Source organism: Dermacentor albipictus, chromosome 2 (genome assembly GCF_038994185.2).
Source record: "Dermacentor albipictus isolate Rhodes 1998 colony chromosome 2, USDA_Dalb.pri_finalv2, whole genome shotgun sequence".
Taxonomy (NCBI): domain Eukaryota; kingdom Metazoa; phylum Arthropoda; class Arachnida; order Ixodida; family Ixodidae; genus Dermacentor; species Dermacentor albipictus.
Window position 1 is genome coordinate 21,864,415 of NC_091822.1, and position 18,844 is coordinate 21,883,258.

At 46.5% G+C, this 18,844-nt stretch overlaps 1 protein-coding gene across 4 annotated transcripts in view; it reads right to left on the bottom strand.

Moving 5' to 3' along the window:
- The window catches only part of LOC135897947 (general transcription factor 3C polypeptide 3-like), a 291,263-nt gene extending 273,498 nt beyond the window's left edge, over positions 1–17,765 (bottom strand). The window contains exons 1-2 of one of the 4 annotated variants that reach the window (XM_065426657.2): positions 17,509–17,765; positions 17,357–17,431 (exon numbers count right to left, since the gene is read on the bottom strand). In XM_065426657.2, the coding sequence (XP_065282729.1) occupies positions 17,357–17,431; positions 17,509–17,613 (180 nt within the window). In that variant the 5' untranslated portion in view covers positions 17,614–17,765. The remainder of the gene's footprint in view (positions 1–17,356; positions 17,432–17,508) is intronic. The other 3 variants (XM_065426656.1, XM_065426655.2, XM_065426658.1) reach the window with 3 other exon arrangements.
- Positions 17,766–18,844: the final 1,079 nt, after the last annotated feature.

Genomic DNA, 18,844 nt, shown 5'->3' on the forward strand with positions numbered 1-18,844 from the left:
CGTGAAATTTGCGTCACAAAAGGGATCGCACAACTGCATGGAGGAAAAGCGAAAGTGATTCTGACAAACTTCAGCCAGGAGTTCAAGCACATCAACAAGGGCACGACGATCACACATATTGCGGAAATTGTGGCAACCTGCAATGCGTTTGTCCTCTCGAATTCTGCAGCGTCTACCTAGACGACCATAGTTCCGAATCAGACTGACCAAGTCTGATCCAAGTATCCCCATCAGTAAGCAGGAACAGCTCAAAGGTCTTCTCCGATGACATAAAGACTGCTTTTCCACGTCATCAAGGAATTTGACAAACAGATGACATTGTCCTTTCAACAACACTGAAGATGAGTTACAAGTGATTGAGGACCTTAGCAGAGAGAGTGTAAGAGTGGGGTTGACGATTATTATGCAGAAGACAAAGATAATGACGAATAGCCGGGCAAGGAAACAAGAGTTCAGGATCGCCAGTCAGCCTCTAGAGTCTGCGAAGGAGTATGGTTACATTCGTGAATTACTCACAGGGAACTCTGATCATGAGAAGGAAAAAAATGGGTTGGAGCACATACGGCAGACATTTTCAGCTCCTGACTGAAAGCTTACCATTATCACTGAAAAGGAAGGTGTACAATCAGTGTATTTTACCAGTTCTGACATATGGGGCCGAGACCTGGAGACTGACAAAGAAGCTTGAGAACAAGTTGAGGACCGCGCAAAGAGCAATGGAATGAAGATTGCTAGGCATAACGTTAATAGACAGAAAGAGAGCAATTTGGATGAGAGAGCAAATGGGTATAGCCGATATCCTAATTGCCATGAAGAGAAAAAAGTGGAGCTGGGCAGGTCATGTGCATAAGTTAGATAACCAGTGGACCATTAGGGTTACAAAATGGATGCCAAGAGAAGGGAACCACAGTCGAGGACGGCAGAAGACTAGGTGGGGCGATGAAATTAGGAAATTTGTGGGCACTAGTTGGAATCGGCTGGCACAGGACAGGGGTAGCTGGAGATCACAGGGGGCCAATTGGAGATCACAAAGAGGCCTTCGTCCTGTGGTGGACATAAAATGAGCTAATGATGATGATGATGAGTCTACCTGGTGTAAGAAGCGTGGATGACCCTGATACCAAATAGAAGAGCAGCTACATGGTCACGGGAAAAGCAAAACAAGAAAATAAAGAAAAGCATCAGGAGTACAATCATAACAAGGTAACACAAAAAAATTAGGACTACAGACAATATTCCACCAGTAATATTGGCGGTTAAAACAATAGCTAGTATGCAGCGACCATTACAGGCACTGAAGGTACCTAGAACCGAAGTATTTTCAGTGATGCCAACATAATTTGCGGAAATACAAAGAAAGGATGACCATCCAAGCTTGGTTTAAGAAGGAAGGAGAGCAAGTGACAAATAAAAGAGGAAGGACCATTTTCGAATTTTAGAGGGAAACGGACAGTTGTAAAGAAGATGTAAGTTTACCTCGGTTAGAGAAGTGCTGCAGTTAGTGGTCCCTAAATCACTACAATGTCTTGGATTTAGGGCACGACAGCATTATGGCTGGGCACCAAAGCATAAAGGAGTGGCCAGGATCACAGAAATTTTCTGGCCAGGACTACAAACCAAAGAGACATGTAAAATTCTGTGACATCTGCCAACAGAAGATGCCCAAAGGATGAGTGGGTCAAGTATCACTTGGGAATATGCCAACCACAGAGATGCCATTCCAGAGAGTAGCAAGAGTAGGACCAGTAAAGCTGGTATGAGCAAATAACAATACCACTGACGGTTCAATAGCCTACTGAGAAGATAGCCGACAAAGCGTAACGTCAAGGCATCATAGAGAGGTATACAACTTACAACTCACCACTGGTGGTTATGAAGAAACCAGATGGCTCCAAACCAAACCAGATGGTTGGTTGGTTAGTTTGGGTTTAATGGCACAAAGGCAACTAAGGTCATGCTGCGCCAGTCACAAGACAAAATGAAACGCAACATTAGAGCAGGTAAACCTGCATTACATTATAGTTGGTGTAAATAACCAGTTTTTTCTAAAAAGTCGAACAGGTTAGTAAATGGCACTAGGGGGTCATCTGCCAGTAATAGCACAGGGTGTAATGGAGTGTGCAGATTATACAGGGGACGTATTCTGAAACGTTCGCCGCGGCGAACTTTTCGCACTGGCCAGGCCTCCGCCGTTGCGGCGCGCGCTGAATGGCTGCTTTGACAAAACCGGAAATTCAGGTGGCGCAAATGAATTTCCGGTTTTGTCAAAGCAGCCATTCAGCGCGCGCCGCAACGGCGGAGGCGTGGCCAGTGCGAAAAGTTCGCCGCGGCGAACGTTTCAGAATACGTCCCCAGGATGTGTAAAAACCTCCGTCTCTGTGCCATTGTGTGGACATGTTACAGTAAAAGCTTTTTCGAACAGCAAGGGGAAGCCGCTTCAGTTCGAATTAACGAAAGTTCGAACTATCGAAAGTTCGAACTATCGAAAGTTCGAACTAACGAAAGTGAAGGAGAACAACAGTACACTGCAATTTGGAAGCAGTAGGGCATGCCAGAAATTTAATGCTTTAAAAAGTCTGTGATCGTAGCCTGCCTTTTTTCTTTGAAGGCAACAGCTAGCACTTTCTGCTCTAACGAGCGAATATGGCGGAAGGCCTACTCTTTGCCTCCTTCAAAAGTGAAGAAGAGACAGGCAGCATTCAATCCAGCCATGACCTCCGCAGCGGAGGGCCTCACTGGTGCGTCGTCGTCCTCCTCCTCTTCCTCCTCCTTGTCTCTGGCAGCGACAGGTTCAGCACTTCTGACCTGAGAAATTATGTCTTCATCTGTCAGCGCACCACACACCACTGCACTCTCATCCCCGTCGACATAGCAAAGGAGATGTCTTCCAAAACATCCGCCATGGGAGCGGTGACGCCATCTTCGAGCGCAAGTGGCTGGTTTCCTCCTTGTAGAGCTTGCACACCGAAGCCACAGTGGCGATAGCAATTTGCTATCATAACTGCAGTTAATTGCTTCCAAGCACGCACACGCGTGTGTAGCGCACTTAGGAGCGTCACCTGATAATTATTACACAAAATAATTTGCTCCCAGCAGAAGGCGCCAGTAAAATGATTTAAAAATTTTGATGATACCTTGGTCCATGGGCTGCAGCGCCACTGTAATGTTAGGTGGAAGGAAGGCTAGCTCAATGGCCTTCGTCTCAACATCAACCTTATGAGACCATCAGTTGTCAACGAGCCAAAGGACTTTTCGTCCACAACGCTCAAACTTTTTGTCCACCTTCGCTGGACACTGTCCGAACAGTTCCCCCATCATCCATGCCTTCCTGTTGGCCGCGTAGTCCACTGGGAGGGACCGGATCTGGGAGGTCAACTTAGAATGGAGAGGAGGCAGCCGCTGCTGCCTTCTAGCCAACCCCGCGCAGGTTAGCCTTTTCCCGATTTTGCTTTCTCTCACCGTTCTCTTCGTTCCAGAGGCGATGCAGCCTTGTGTCTAGGCAGTAGGTGCACTTCTCTGGCCGTGTGCCAGGCGCCAAGCCGCCGGCACGGTGGCGCGTAGTTCGAATTATCCGTGGCAGAACCGTCTCGCGTTCGAATTAACTGGCTTTTTTATACACAGACTTCTGTGGAGCTTGGCCGGACCAAATCGTACAGTTCGAATTATCTATAAATTCTAATTATTGAAGTTCGAATTAACGAGCTTTCACTGTATTAAGATGTGTATGACTGTAAGAGGTTCATGGCATTTTTCGCAAGTTGGCGGGTTTTCGTTTCGGAGAAGGAAATTGTTAGTCAGATGTGTGCGTCCAATTCGAAGTCAACACAAGGTCACCTCGTAGGACCGTTGCTGGTGACTGCATGATTTCCACTCAACATCATCATCATCATCAGCCTGGTTACGCCCACTGCAGGGCAAAGGCCTCTCCCATATTTCTCCAACAACCCCGGTCCTGTACTAATTGTGGCCATGCCGTCCCTGCAAACTTCTTAATCTCATCCGCCCACCTAACTTTCTGCCGCCCCCTGCTACGCTTCCCTTCCCTTGGAATCCAGTCCGTAACCCTTAATGACTATCGGTTATCTTCCCTCCTCATTACATGTCCTGCCCATGCCCATTTCTTTTTCTTGATTTCAACTAAGATGTCATTAACTCGCGTTTGTTCCCTCACCCAATCTGCTCTTTTCTTATCCCTTAACGTTACACCTATCATTCTTCTTTCCATAGCTCGTTGCGTCGTCCTCAATTTGAGTAGAATCCTTTTCGTAAGCCTCCAGGTTTCTGCCCCGTAGGTGAGTACTGGTAAGACACAGCTATTATAGACTTTTCTCTTGAGGGATAATGGCAACCTGCTGTTCATGATCTGAGAATGCCTGCCAAACGCACCCCAGCCCATTCTTATTCTTCTGATTATTTCCGTCTCATGATCTGGATCCGCCGTCACTACCTGCCCTAAGTAGATGTATTCCCTTACCACTTCCAGTGCCTCGCTACCAATTGTAAATTGCTGTTCTCTTCCGAGACTGTTAAACATTACTTTAGTTTTCTGCAGATTAATTTTTAGACCCACTCTTCTGCTTTGCCTCTCCAGGTCATTGAGCATGCATTGCAATTGGTCCCCTGAGTTTTAAGCAAGGCAATATCATCAGCGAATCGCAGGTTACTAAGGTATTCTCTATTAACTTTTATCCCCAATTCTTCCCAATCCAGGTCTCTGAATACCTCCTGTAAACACGCTGTGAATAGCATTGGAGAGACCGTATCTCCCTGCCTGACGCCTTTCTTTATTGGGATTTTGTTGCTTTCTTTATGGAGGACTATGGTGGCTGTGGAGCCGCTATAGATATCTTTCAGTATTTTTACATACGCCTCATCTACACCCTGGTTCCGTAATGCCTCCATGACTGCTGAGGTTTCGACAGAATCAAACGCTTTCTCGTAATCAATGAAAGCTATATATAAGGGTTGGTTATATTCCGCACATTTCTCTATCACCTGATTGATAGTGTGAATATGATCTATTGTTGAGTAGCCTTTACGGAATCGTGCCTGGTCCTTTTGTTGACAGAAGTCTAATGTGTTCCTGATTCTATTTGCGATTACCTTAGTAAATAGTTTGTAGGCAACGGACAGTAAGCTGGTCGGTCTATAATTTTTCAAGTCTTTGGCGTCCCCTTTCTTATTGATTAGGATTATGTTAGCGTTTTTCCAAGATTCCGGTACGCTCCACTCAACAATTGCAGGTTTAATAAGATGTAGCTTGTTGCTTAAACAATTGTCCCAATCGTGTTGCAATTTTGACGTCAAGGCCTTCCAAATCGCATTGATACTGTCTTTTTACGGAAGTGCTGTATTTTTAATGTTTTTGTATGTTGCCATTGATGCACATCTATCCGCTGCTTCGTTACCCAGTATCCCAACATGGCTTGGTACCGAGAATAACCTAATTGATCTGTCGTTTTGGTTTGACGATAATGCGTTTAAAATATCACCCAACAAGGGTTCACTATGGGATTTAATGTGTGGAGCCTTGAGTACGCTTAATGAGTCTGTGTATATGACATTGTTTTCAAGTTTGTCAGCTATAATCTTTTGAACTATACTGTCCATATTGCGCACACTTTGGCTGCGTAGGCAGAGGTATGCTGAGGCAGTCGAATACTTGTTTCCCAATTTTCTGTTATAGCCCCCACACCCACGTGTTTTTTTTTTGGTTTTAGAGCCATCAGTGTGTAATTCCATGTAATTTTTATAATTGTCCTGAAGAGCGCAGAATTCTTGTATAATGTGTTTATGTGGTGTGTCTCTGTCCTTTAAACGTGTTAGTGTCCAGTCCCATGACGGTGTGAAATCACACCACGGGGGCAAACGTTCAGGCTTTCTGGCAACCTGGAGGACTTCCAGAGGGATGTCATAATTCTAACAGTATTCCTCTTATCGCAGGATAAGCGGCCTAATCATGTTTGGTTTATTTGTATAATGTAAGCGTGAGCTGCACTGTGTGACGATGTTGTAGCATATGTGTTGTGGTGAGCATCGGATTCTGAGTATGCAGGAAAAAGTTAGTAGCACTCTACGCTGCTGTAAAGGAGGCTCATCACAGTCGACGTATGAACTCTGGACAGGTGATGTTCTGTAAGCGCCACTTGCCAGTCGTAGGCCGAGGTTATGAACTGAGTCAAGTCGCCTGATGTAAGACTGTCTTGCTGAACCATATATGATACCGCCATGTCTAATATGTTGCGTACTAAAGTGCGGTAGATGTGTAACAGGCATTTATGGTAAGAGCCCCAGCGTTTCTGGGAGAGGATATTGGGAATGTTAAGTGCATTGTTCACTTTGATTTTAATACTATTTAGGTGCGCGAGAAAGTTCCACTTTTTATCAGACAGAACACCAAGAAACTTGTGTTCTCATTTTACTGGTAGTGTGGCTTCCTGTAGCTTAAGGATGGGGTCTGGTTGTAGGCCTCTTTTTTTGTGTAAAGACAACACTAATAGTTTTTTCACTTGAGAAGCGAAAGCCGTTTTTAGATGCCCACTGCGTTAGTTTAATGTAATTTGACTTTGCCGTTCGCAGGTTGCCATGTTCAATGCATGACACGCAATTTGTAGGTCATCCACATATAGTGAATGCATTACAGAGGATGGAATTACATTATTGAGCAAGTTAATTTTCACCACAAACAATGTTGTGCTTAATACGCATCCCTGAGGTACACCAATGTCTTAATAAATACCCGGGACAGCATTGTTCCAATACCCATTTGGAATGTTCCATCGGACATGAAATTAGCTAGACATTTAAGCATTCATTCTACCGCGGATACCTAAATCCGCTAAGTCCCTTAAAATACCAAACCTCCATGTTTTGTCTTATGCCTTTTCTAGATCAAAGAAAACCGTGAGACAGTATTTCTTGTGTAGAAAGGCCGCACGTATCTCGTGTTCTAGCCGAACTAGATGACCTGTTGTAGAGCAGCTTTTCTTGTACCCACACTGATGAATATTGAGCAGCTTCTCAGTTTCAAGGACGTATGTCAATCTGATGTTTATAATGGATTCAAAGGACTTCGCAAGACAGCTTGTGAGTGCTATAGGTCGGTAGCTGGTAGCTGTTGTAGGATGCTTTCCAGCTTTCAAGAAAGGGATTACAATGGCTTTTTTCCACTCATTCGCCATTTTTCCTGTTTCCGAGATTATGTTGAAAAAGCGGAGCAAGGTCTCAACTGCTTTTGGAGATTCATGTTCGAGCATTGTGTAATGTACTCTGTCCGGACCGGGGGCTGTTTTTTTGCCTTTAGTGAGTACTCTGTTGATTTCTGGAAGTGTTAAGGGGGCATTATATGATCTCTCGGAACTTCCTGTTGTCATAAGCTTTTGTTTTTCTGCTGATTGTTTATATTTTTGAAATGCGATGGAATAGCTTACTGAGCTTGATATGATATGGAAATGCTACCCTAATATGTGTGCTTGTTCTTTTAAATTTGCTTGCGTACCTGGGGGTGAGAGTATGGGGATCGTGTAAGGAGCGTAGTCGTCTCTAAACTTATGAAGCTGATCCCACATTCTTTTGGATGTTATTGAGCTATTTATGGAGGATACATATGTTTGCCAAGACTGTCTTTCGGCTTGCCTGCGCGTGTACCTGGCTTTCGCTTTTGCTTTTTTTCAAATACAGCAGGTTATACTGCGTTGGGCATCACCGAAAGATACCCCACGCTTTGTTTTGTACTTTTTTAGATTGTGTACATTCATTCATCCCCCAGCGTTTTAGTTTTTTCCTTAAGAAGCCGGAGGATTGCAGAATCGTCTGTTCTGCTGCAGCAAGTATAGAGGCAGCAATCTTTTCATTCATTTCGTCTATCGTTTGATCATCTGATATGTCATCCAGACTGGCCTTTTTACTGAAGAGAGGCCAGTCTGCTAGATGGAGTTTCCAACGGGGTGATCTTAATGGTACTGTAGGGAAAGGAGATGTTTTTTTAATAATGCTGGGAATATGATCACCACCATAAGGATTGTCAATAACACTCCATTTAAAATCGATAAAGAGAGATGGAGTGCACAGCGCCAGATCTGGACAGCTCACAGCTCCTGTACTTGGGGAGCAGCAGGTTGCCACACCAGTGTTTAAAACGCATATGTCGTTTGTCAGGATAAAATCTTCAAGTGTTTGTCCCCTGGTGTCAGTTGTTTTGCTACCCTATAATATGTTATGAGCCTGACGTGACCGTGTTTACATGAACTCGCTTGTAACTAGTCCGGACCACGACGGCACACAGCGTCGAGCTGACACATCAACACATTCAAACTGGGCTTGCAGCTCCTGCTGCCATCTGCAACAGCTCTATTTCATGGGTATTATTGCTACGATGAGGTTGCACTGACACAGTGCCTTGTCGTGGCCTTGTCCTGATGCCATTTCCGCTACTGGCGCACAAATTGCGATGTCCCAGTGTTCCTGCACAAGTCTCGGCGCTGGCAGGTCGGACCAGTCCCCATCTACATGCACGCTGCAAACAGGTCGGGCTGGGATGACTTACCCCATGCAGTCGGGCTGACTCAGCCCGACTCTATGCTTGTTCAGTCTGACCGACTAGCGTTTACATGAACTCCACAGGCATATTCCAGCCCGACAAGCTTAAACGACAAGCCGATTCCGTAGGGTTCGTGTAAACGCCCTGAACAATGCCTCCTTTAGAAGATGCCAGCCACATGAGCCGAGAAGCTTGTTCCAGCCCCTCTCCTCCTTCCGCCTCTCCACCAGGGTCGGCTGCAAGCGCAAGTTGCGGCGGCTGCTCCAAACTTGAATCATGTTCCCCTGCCTCCGAGATTTTAGCGGTGTCTGTTGCAATCCCGGAGGCAGGACCCACAGTCTCTCGTCAAGCCATTGGTGGAGCATGCGCCAGCTGCAATTGTCACTTTCTCAGCAACCGGAAGCAGGGTTGGCAGCGAGCGCCGTATCTCCACGCCAACACTGAACCACAGGAACCTCCATTCCAATAGCAAAACTAGCGACATAGCAGGCATCTAGTAAACGAGGCATTGCCCTGATAGATAAGAAAAGCATGGCGCCAAGGTACCTAGGTCGAGAGTATTGTGCAACAGCAAACAAAACTGTTTTAATTCAATAGAAACGGTCTAAACACACGCAACATTAATTTTAACGTAAACAACAATTACATTATCAGCTTTACAACAAGTATGGGCATGAGAGTACTCCCTTCAGCCGCAGAGGGCCTATCTCCATTGTGTGACAGGGGTTTTTGAACCCGTCACATGGGCACTCGCGAACTCCGTTTAACTCCTTTGTCTTTACGTCAAAGGGGTTGTGCTCAGTGTCACACAGACTCCCTTGCGCCAAAGAAGTTAAATGGAGTTCGGCAATGACCATTATGGCTGGATGGAGTACTCTCGTTGCCAGATAGCTACAGCTGCAAAGAAAAGCACAGTATTAAAATTGTTGTAACGGGAACACTTGCAAATTTTAGCATTATAATTTTTTTTGTCTTGGTTTATACGCCATGTACCCATCCGAAGCCCGTCAGTCCGAAGACGCCGACAGGGAAAAGGCGTTGCCCGAGAACCACATCGAGCACTCCCGCGAGCTCAACCTCGACACCACAAAAGCTAGCAAGTTTCCCTCTCATCGTCGCTCCAGCGCTAAGCCTCGTTCGCCGCAGCCGCAAGCAGAGCGCTCACCCGAGCCGTCCAAATGTGAATTCTGTGGCCGCACGCCTCATCGACGTTCAGACTGCCGGGCCCGACGCTCGGCCTGCAACTTCTGCAAAAAGAAAGGCCACTTTGCCGTAGTATGCTGCTCGCGGAAGTTCAAGCAGAACAAGCTCCGCTCAGTTCACCTGCACGCCGTCGTGACACCCGCCCAACAAAGTTCATCGATGTCACTGTTGACGACTACACTGCGCAGTTCAAGGTTGACTCCGGAGCCGAAGTATCTGCCGTTCCCAGTGACTTTCCTACATTGCCCGACAAACTCGACCAAGTCGACACTCTGCTCACTGGCCCGGGAGGACAACCAGTGTGCATGCTGGGCTCGTATGTGCACGACTTCAGTGGCAAGGGAAAACAAGCTGTCAGCGCCTCCACGTGATTCAGTCTCTGACTGTGCCTCTTCTGGGACTGCCAGCGCTCCAAGCCCTCCGAGAAGATCGATTTCTTGATCAACTCAAGACTTGAACAGCGACGCTGCTTGCCGAGCTCTTCAATGGATTGGGCACTCTCAAGGACGAATACAACATCTGGTTGAAACCCGATGCCGTACCTTTCTCGCTAAGCGTACCTCGCAGGATCCCCATCCCGCTGCTCGAGATCGCCCGCCGCGAGCTGGACAAATTGGAAAGCGCAGGCGTGATCTGTAGGGTCGACCAGCCAACACCATGGTGCTCGAGTCTCGTCGTCGTCCGGAAAGGCGATGGTTCCTACCGCCTCTGCGTCAACTTGACACAACTGAACAAGGTCGTCCTCAGGGAACAACATATTCTACCAACTGTCGAGCAAGTCTTTGGCCTCCTCGGCTATGCAACAGTTTTTTCGAAGCTGGACGCGACCGCAAGCTTCCACCAGGTAAAGCTCTCTAACGACTCTCAAGAGCTTACGACATTCATCACCCCATATGGCCGATACTGCTTCTGCCGGCTCCCCTTTGGCATCACCTCTGCACCACAGTACCTCCAAAAGCAGATGGCAAGAATCCTGGAGGGCCTAGAAGGAGTCGTCAATATGATAGATGATATTTTGGTTTTTGGATGCACCCGCCAGGAACATGACGCCAGATTGAGCCAGGTGCTATCTCGCCTTGCAAAAGCAGGTATCACATTGAACCAGGACAAGTGTCGTTTTGGGGTACCCGAGGTCTCCTTCCTCGGAGTTGTCGTCTCAGCACAGGGCATCAGGCCAGATCCGGGCAAGGTCGAAGCAGTCAAAGCCATGGAAGCTCCAACTTACATCACCAGCGTTAGAAGACTGCTCAGAATGGTGAATCATCTTGCCAGATTCTTGCCACTCATCTCGGACGTCACAGCTCCCATCAGAGCCTTACTGAACAGGTCTGCGAGTTGGGTGTGGCAGCACGAGCAAAAGGCAGCATTCGAGAAAATCAAGGAACTCTTGACGTCAGACAGGTGCATGGACAAGTACCACCCGTTGTACGCCACTACAGTGTCTGCAGACGCAAGCTCATTCAGACTCGGCGCAGTTCTGCTACAGATGCAACCCTCAGGAGAGCGCCGCCCAGTTGCGTTCACTTCAAGTTCAATGACCAAGACCGAGCAGCGTTACAGCCAGACTGAAAAACAAGCACTGGCAACAACGTGGGCTATCCAAAGGTTCGACGAGTTTGTCCGTGGCATCCCCTTCGACGTCGAGAGTGACCATCTGCCACTCGTTTCACTTCTGGGCAAGATGGAACTGGACATGTTACCGCCTCGTATTCAGAGACTACGGCTGAAGACCATGCGATACCTGTTCCGTATGCTGCACGTGCCAGGAAAGCTGCTAGTCACAGCCAATACGTTGTCGCACATCACCTACAAGCCACCCACTCCTCTAGACACTATCGAACGTTTTGCAGCCCAGGTAGTTGGCTGCGCGTCGAAAGTCTTGCCACTCAGCCCTAAAGACGTGCGACAGGCACAAGAGTCTGATGGCGAATGCAAGGCCCTCGCCTCCTACTGCTAGCATGGTTGGCCACAAAAGACCAAGATACCACTGCACCAGGGGCGTAGCCAGGGGGGGGGGGGGCTTATGGGGCTTCAGGCCCCCCCCCCCCCAACGAAATTTTTTCGTGCTGTCCATGCATGGCCGACCAAAGCAACCTTCAGCGCCAGAAATCATTCTGGATTTTGTCTAGAATGTCCTTTTCACGCTCGAAAAGACATTTCATCGCGAACATTGCGGACTCTGGCTGGATTTTGTGGCAATGCCTATGCACCAGGAGTCACATAACGCAAGGAGCCCCATCCGAGCGCCAAATTTTAGGCGCATTTTGATGGTGAACGGGCACACCGCAGCACGTTGCGGAGGCCGCGGAATCAACGGAGTGCATGGATGTCAATTCCGAAACTTTATGGGTATACAGTTCTCATAAACTTTTGATGCGAAAGGTGCATTGACATTTCCAAAGTTGTGCTTCAGATTTTCAATTGCGGAACTTTGTGGGTTTAATGTAGCTATGAACATTTGACGCCAAAGATGCATTGACTTTGCTAAAGTCTTACATCTGAACATACAACGAGACAAGCCTAATCAACACACTATCAGACAAGATAAACCAATAAAGAATCAATCAGTAAACCAATCAATCAAGTTGACAAAGCGCGCAGCGAGGTTCGATGAGACAAAGCGTTGTGGTGGTTAATTCGTGCCGTCTTGTCACATAAAAACTATTAACATTTTTTTTCACCTACGCCAAAGCATCCATGTCAAGACACTAAAGCCAGCCGAGGTAACTACGTTCCTATTTATTTTTTCCACTTTGACTTTGAGGGGGGGGGGGGGGAATGGGTGAGCCGACGATGGTGGCTAAGTCTTGTGTGCGCAAACAAGAAAAGCGGGGAGCAAGCGCGCCGCCTTCCGTCGCGCGCGATACATCGGGGAGAGTAGATGGGATGGTGGCAGGATCTAAGATTCTGTGAATCTGTGATTGCACACCATGTTTATTTGCCTTGTTTGATGCATTATATACAGTGACTTTTTCTTAGGGAGATTTATTGGATGCTTCTGCATATACTTAAATGTCTTGTTGCCAGGTTTTGTGTATACGTGCAGTGAACATTGTTTCCAGTGACACTTTTTTGCCCTTTATCAAGCTGTATCTTCGCATTTGCATATATATTCAATTGTATCTTCGCATTCATGATGTACGAGGGCGAGTGAAATTTAGGCTACCTACTCTATAATGGTTCAGTTCATAATCTGCGACGCATGCGCGTAGCATACAGGCATCTCTCATTTACAAAAGTGACACGCAGGTGTAAGGATAAATGTTCTTTAATGCTCCCATACACTGGATTGAACATGGTTGCGTGACGCAATGGATGCTCCAGAAGTTGAGCAGCATGGTGCCGTGAGGTTTTTGACAGCTGAAGGTGTTTCCCAAAAAGAAATTAGTCGCCGTATGGCTACCGGGTTTGTTGAACATTTCATTTCATTGGCCACTGTGAAGCGTTGGCGTAAACAGTTCAAAGAAGCACGTGAAAGTTGCAAAGATGATCCACGACCGGGCCAAAGTCATCGTGCAATCACTCCCAACAGAATTCCAAACATTGAGATGATCTTATGAGACAAGAACGGAGGATAAGCATCAATGAACTGATAGAGTGTGGACCTCAGTCACGGTTTGGTGGTTCACGCCAGAATTCCTGAACTTCTCGGTTATCGGCTCTTGGGTCTGCAATGGATGCCCAAGATTTTGAACCACCGCCACAAGACGGAGAAATTCGGCGCTGCCGTGACTCATCTGATCCGGTATCATAATGAGGGTGACGACTTCTTGTCTGCAACTGTGATCGGGGACAAACCATTGTGCCACTACTACCATCCTGAAACACGACGGCAAAGCTTACGGTGGAAACATTCGAATTTACCACCCCCAGAGAATGCAAAGGCTGTAATTACCGCTGGAAAGGTGTCGAGTTTTTTTTTTTTGGTCGTCAGGGGCCATTACTGATAGAATTTGCTAAATCTTGAGGGACTATTATTTCAGATATTGTGAAACAACGGATCGGCTGTGAGTCTCAATCAAGAACAAATGGCGCGGAAAATTGACGAATGGGGTCACCTTGTTCTACGACAATGCCCGTCCCCACGTCGCTGATGTGTTTATTACAAGAGTGACAAAGTTCAACTGGGAAACGCTGCAACATCCGCCACACAGCTCAGACCTGTCGCCTTGCGACTTCCACATTTTGGGGCAGCTGAAAAAACAGCTCAAGAGAACCAGATTTGTGTCGAACTATGACGTGAAAGAGTCAGTTGCAGGTTTTTTGAAGCAGCAACCCAAGGAGCTTTGTGAGACAGGAATCACACGACTCGCTAGTCAATGGAAGAAATGTCTAAATGCTCATGAAGACTACTTTTAAATAAAGTACCCTGTTTGTCATGCATTCCCAGTGGCTCATTTTCATTAGACTCGCCCTCGTATATTTTGCACAACTCCCGCTTTTTCTCAGTGCACTCTGCTGCGACTATAATTTTGGCACAATTACTCATAATACACGACTGGTGACAGCTGCTCCTACACAATACATTGAAACGATGGACAGCGTCATTAAGATTTTTCCCTGGCCGTTGCATTTATACAGAAATGTAGACAAGGTTATTGAATGACAAAGTTTCATTAACACATTTGTCATCAACTTGTTCATTTCCTGGCCTTTACATTTTTTCAAATCAGCGGCATGCACTGCTTTGTGGGTTTCGAACTGATATAGTTCTAAAGTTCGTGTGATATTTTCTTTACTTGAGCAAAACGTGAACAAGGTGAAAGCAGGAGGCAACATTTTCGACAAGTGGACTTGTCTTCTTCGAGGTGTTGAAGAAGACAAGGCCAATTGTCGAAACGTTGGCTTCTGCTTTCACCTTGTTCACGTTTTGCTCATCGTCTTGAATTTCCATCTGCCGTACTCCCCGTGTTTTCCCTGATTTTCTTTACTTATTAGATAGACAAAAAACATGGAAGCGTTGACATCAGGTATTCTGGGCACAATTTTTGGGAGTGTATTCGAGTATATTCTTTTATGAAAAAAAAACACATATTTTACTTATTTTTACAGTGTGTAGCGTTCAAGAATTTGTTTGCAGCATCTTGGGCAATGTCAATGCAGTTATTATTCATGTATTTGAAACCTCGACAAATTTAGCTCGGGCCTAACTCCGACGTGGCCTATTCAAGCACATGTAAAACGCAGAAAGACCTTTCTGAGATAACTCTTCGATCGCTTTTGTTGAAATTTGTTGCACTTGAGAGAGGAAGTTAAATTCTAGTGTCTGTTGTAAGCGGAATTATGATTTAGGGTCCGAATTTTGTTTAAATATCTTGAAAAATTCAAAAGTTCGAAAAAAAAATAGAAGCACGACGTTTAAAAGCTAATAGCTCTGCATCAAGAACAGATACCGCGGTTCTGTAAACAGCATCTATTATAACAGTCAAAGCGGACAAATTTGGTATGTCAATTCGTATCTTACATGAATTGGTTACGTTGTGTACAAGGGTTCTGCAAGAGCCGTATTTCCATAATATTACATTTCTTGAGATTCATGTGTAATATATCAATTTTGTCCGCTGCAGGTGTACTATTAGATGCAATTCACAGAATTGCGATGCTATTTTTCATTGTTGAGTTACAGAATGTCAAACTAGATAGTTTTGTTTTCTGAAAATTTGTGATATTTTCTAAGTTTTAACAAAGAACTGACAACCTAAATGAAATAATCGAAACTAAAAGTCAGTAGAATTTATGTTTTTATTTTAAATGCAACAAACCTCGTAAAATTTGGTATAGTGGTTGCCGAGAAAAACGGATTTACATGTATTTAGATGAGCACCCGAGCTAAAGCTTCTTAAGGAGGAGGCGGAGCTGCAATGTGAGCCCCCCCCCCCCCCCCCCCCGAACGAAATTTTTGGCTATGCCACTGCACTGCACCTCTCAAAGTACGCCTCTGTGGCAGACAAGCTCTCTGTCTGCGACGGCGTTCTGCTGAAAGGCGCCCAGTTAGTCATCCCATCGTCCCTTTGGCCAGTGGTCTTGATGCTGTTGCACGAAGCTCATCGGGGCATTAACAGGACCAAAGCCCTAGCTCGGTAGTCAGTTTCGTGGCCTGGTATCTCTGCAGACATCGCCTCTCTCGTCGCCAGCTGCGAACAGTGCGCTTCCACCTGCGTGAACTTTGCCGAGCCCCTGCTCTCCACGGCCATACCTGGATATCCCTGGGAATTCCTTGGAATGAACTTGTTCCACCTCAACGGCCAGACGTTCATCCTGGTGGTGGACTATTACTCAAGGTTCCCGAGGTGGTGACCCTGAGGAGCACTACAGCTCAGGCAGTCATTGAAGCTCTCAAATCCATCTTTGCCCGCCATGGAATCCCACAAGAAGTCAGGCCAGACAACGGCCCACCGTTCTCGTCGCAAGAGTTCGCGTCATTTGCAGCACCATACGGCTTTAACCACGGGACCAGCAGTCCACACTACTCTCAATCGAACGGAGAGGATGGTGCGTACTATCAAGGACCTGTTTCGCAAGTCAAAGGATCCTTATCTGGCTCTGCTCAGCTATCGGGATACTCCAGGAGTCGACGGCTTTAGTCCAGCCCAGCTGTTGATGGGACGTCAACTCAGAACCAGAGTCCCAAAGCAAGACTCCCAGCTACGTCCCAACTGGCTGCCAACGAAAGACGTTGTCGCCAAGGATATGGCTTACAAGCAGAAGCAGGCTGACAACTACAACAGGCATCATGGAGCTCGAGACTTACCGGCACTCCAAACAGGTCACCGTGTCTGGGTGCGACCTGATCAAGTGCAGGCCACGGTCCTCAGTCCGGGGCAAAGACCAAGAAGTTACGTGGCCGAAACGGAGCGAGGTGGCACCCTACAGCACAACCGGCGTCACCTAGTGCCTTTTGGGCCTACTGCCTACAATGAGGAACCACCACCGCTGCAGCAAATTCGCTGTCGGGAACCTCAGCCTGCCAACATCGTGGAATCGACGGTCCCCCTCGGACAGTCTGTGCAACAGTCCCCTGCAGCCAGGGACCGCAGTGACGGTGTGACACGAACACGTTACAGCCGGCCTATTGTTCCGCCGCGCCGTTTGAACTAGTGAAACTTTTGACGCCTTTGGCTTCCTTAGTCCCTCCCGTCTAACCTTCAATGCTTCAAGGGGGAAGATGTAGAGGTCGCCACAGTTCAGCCCTGTTTGTTAGGCTGCCACCAGGGTGTGGCGCCCCCTGTGACCTGTGTGTCTATATATGTTCGGGCCCAATAAAGGAGTGTCATTGCCTTTTCGTCTAAGCAAGTGGCCGTACGTGTCGCTCCGTCCCTGCGTGCCCGTGCCCCGCGGCACTAACCACGCGACATAGAGCATTGGTTTACCACATAACTTGACTTCATGGTAACCTTTAGTGTCCCTTTAAAGGGAGTTTGCGAGGACCTGTACAGAGGTTAGAAGTGTGAGCCTGTCTATGTTGCTTATACCGTCTCTCTTTTGCTGCACATTCTGGTAATTGAGCTTGAAGTAGTCCATTCAGAATACGAAATTGGAGTAGCCAAGCATTGTTCGGAAAAAATATATTCTAGAATATTGATCCTATAGAAAATTCAACCGTCATAAGCTCACCACTGCATCCTGAAGGGCATCGTTGTCATCGCTGCTGGCCAAGGAGGAATCGTCGTCTTGTACAAGGCCACTTTGCTGCGATAGACGAACCCGATACATTCTCAGAACGTTCCCCCCCGTGACGTACTGCAACAAAGACTGACTTCACTCACATTTTTCCTGAGTGCCTTGTAAACCTCCCACTGGTCTTCGGTGATTTCGCCAAGCAGACACTTAAACGGGTCCCCGGCACTCGCGTCTTTTGCAATGTCCGCCATTGAAGTTGGCTGGTATCGGATCGACTTGGCTGATAGTTATGGTGTATGGAATGGGGAAAGGATATGGGTAGTGTCATAGAGTTTCATATTAGTATATAGAAACTCTATGGGGCAGTGTGTGCTCATAGAGTTTCACTTTAGTATAACTAGAGGCAGACTAGAGGGAAATCAAGCGCTGCGATTGTGCAACATGATCATGCGAATGATAATGATGGAAACTACAGGCTTCGGATTGTTATCCTGTTGACTGGCAAACTAGTATAAAAGTATGTTTGACAGTTTTGGTTTCGCTCGAAGCGCAATTGCTATTAGCCCAGAGAACGAACGCGAGCGGCGCTGCGAGCGCCGCTTGCATGACGTCGGGGCACGGACTCGCGCCTGTCGTCTGCTACAGTTCGGGCGTTGTCCGGGCGCTCTCTGCGGTGTTTTCGTTTGTTCGCCCTCGTTCTCTCTGCTTGTATACTTATGGTGGTCGTCCCAAATATATATGCGAACATTTATTCAAAGAGCTAATTTCTTAGACAACAATGCAGCCCTCGAAGGTAACGCTACAGTGCCAGCCGAAGCGACGCAGACATGCCCATTGCGGGTTTTTCATACGCGGATAGACAATCGCAAAAGCATAGCCTATAAGAATCCAGTTATGATACCATACCTGCCGCGGTGCAACAAGTATGTCACAAACCTGGCTATATATGACTTCTACAGCAGTTACGTTGATTTTATTCCGCTAAAACAGGTTTGCTCACGACGAGTAGTTCATGGTATAATATCGATTTTTTGCATTTCCTCACAGAAACGCTCGGCAGTAGCGCGGGGACTTAACTAACACTGGAGCTTAGATTCTACACGCCTCACTTGCTTCTTTAACTGCTTGTCAACATTAGGCGGTTCTTCACGTATTTATTTTTTAAGTGGCGGAAATTTGAAGTAAAGTTTAATGAAGGCTAACAGCTATTTACAGAGTACAAATAGGAATGTACCAATATATATTCCCTTTTCCGTGCTACACGTTCAACTCACCTCTTTAGAGCGCGTTTGTTAATGATTAATAATGTATGTTATGTTCCTCTTTTTTTGTCTATGTTATCAAGTGTATATCATTTATTTATTTCAATGCCGCTGTGTGTTTTGCATTGTTATTGTGGAAATATTTCACTGTTCTTTCATATATTGTATAACTGCAATGTTTTAGGGCCACTATATGAATGTAATTTATATGGCGCTTGAT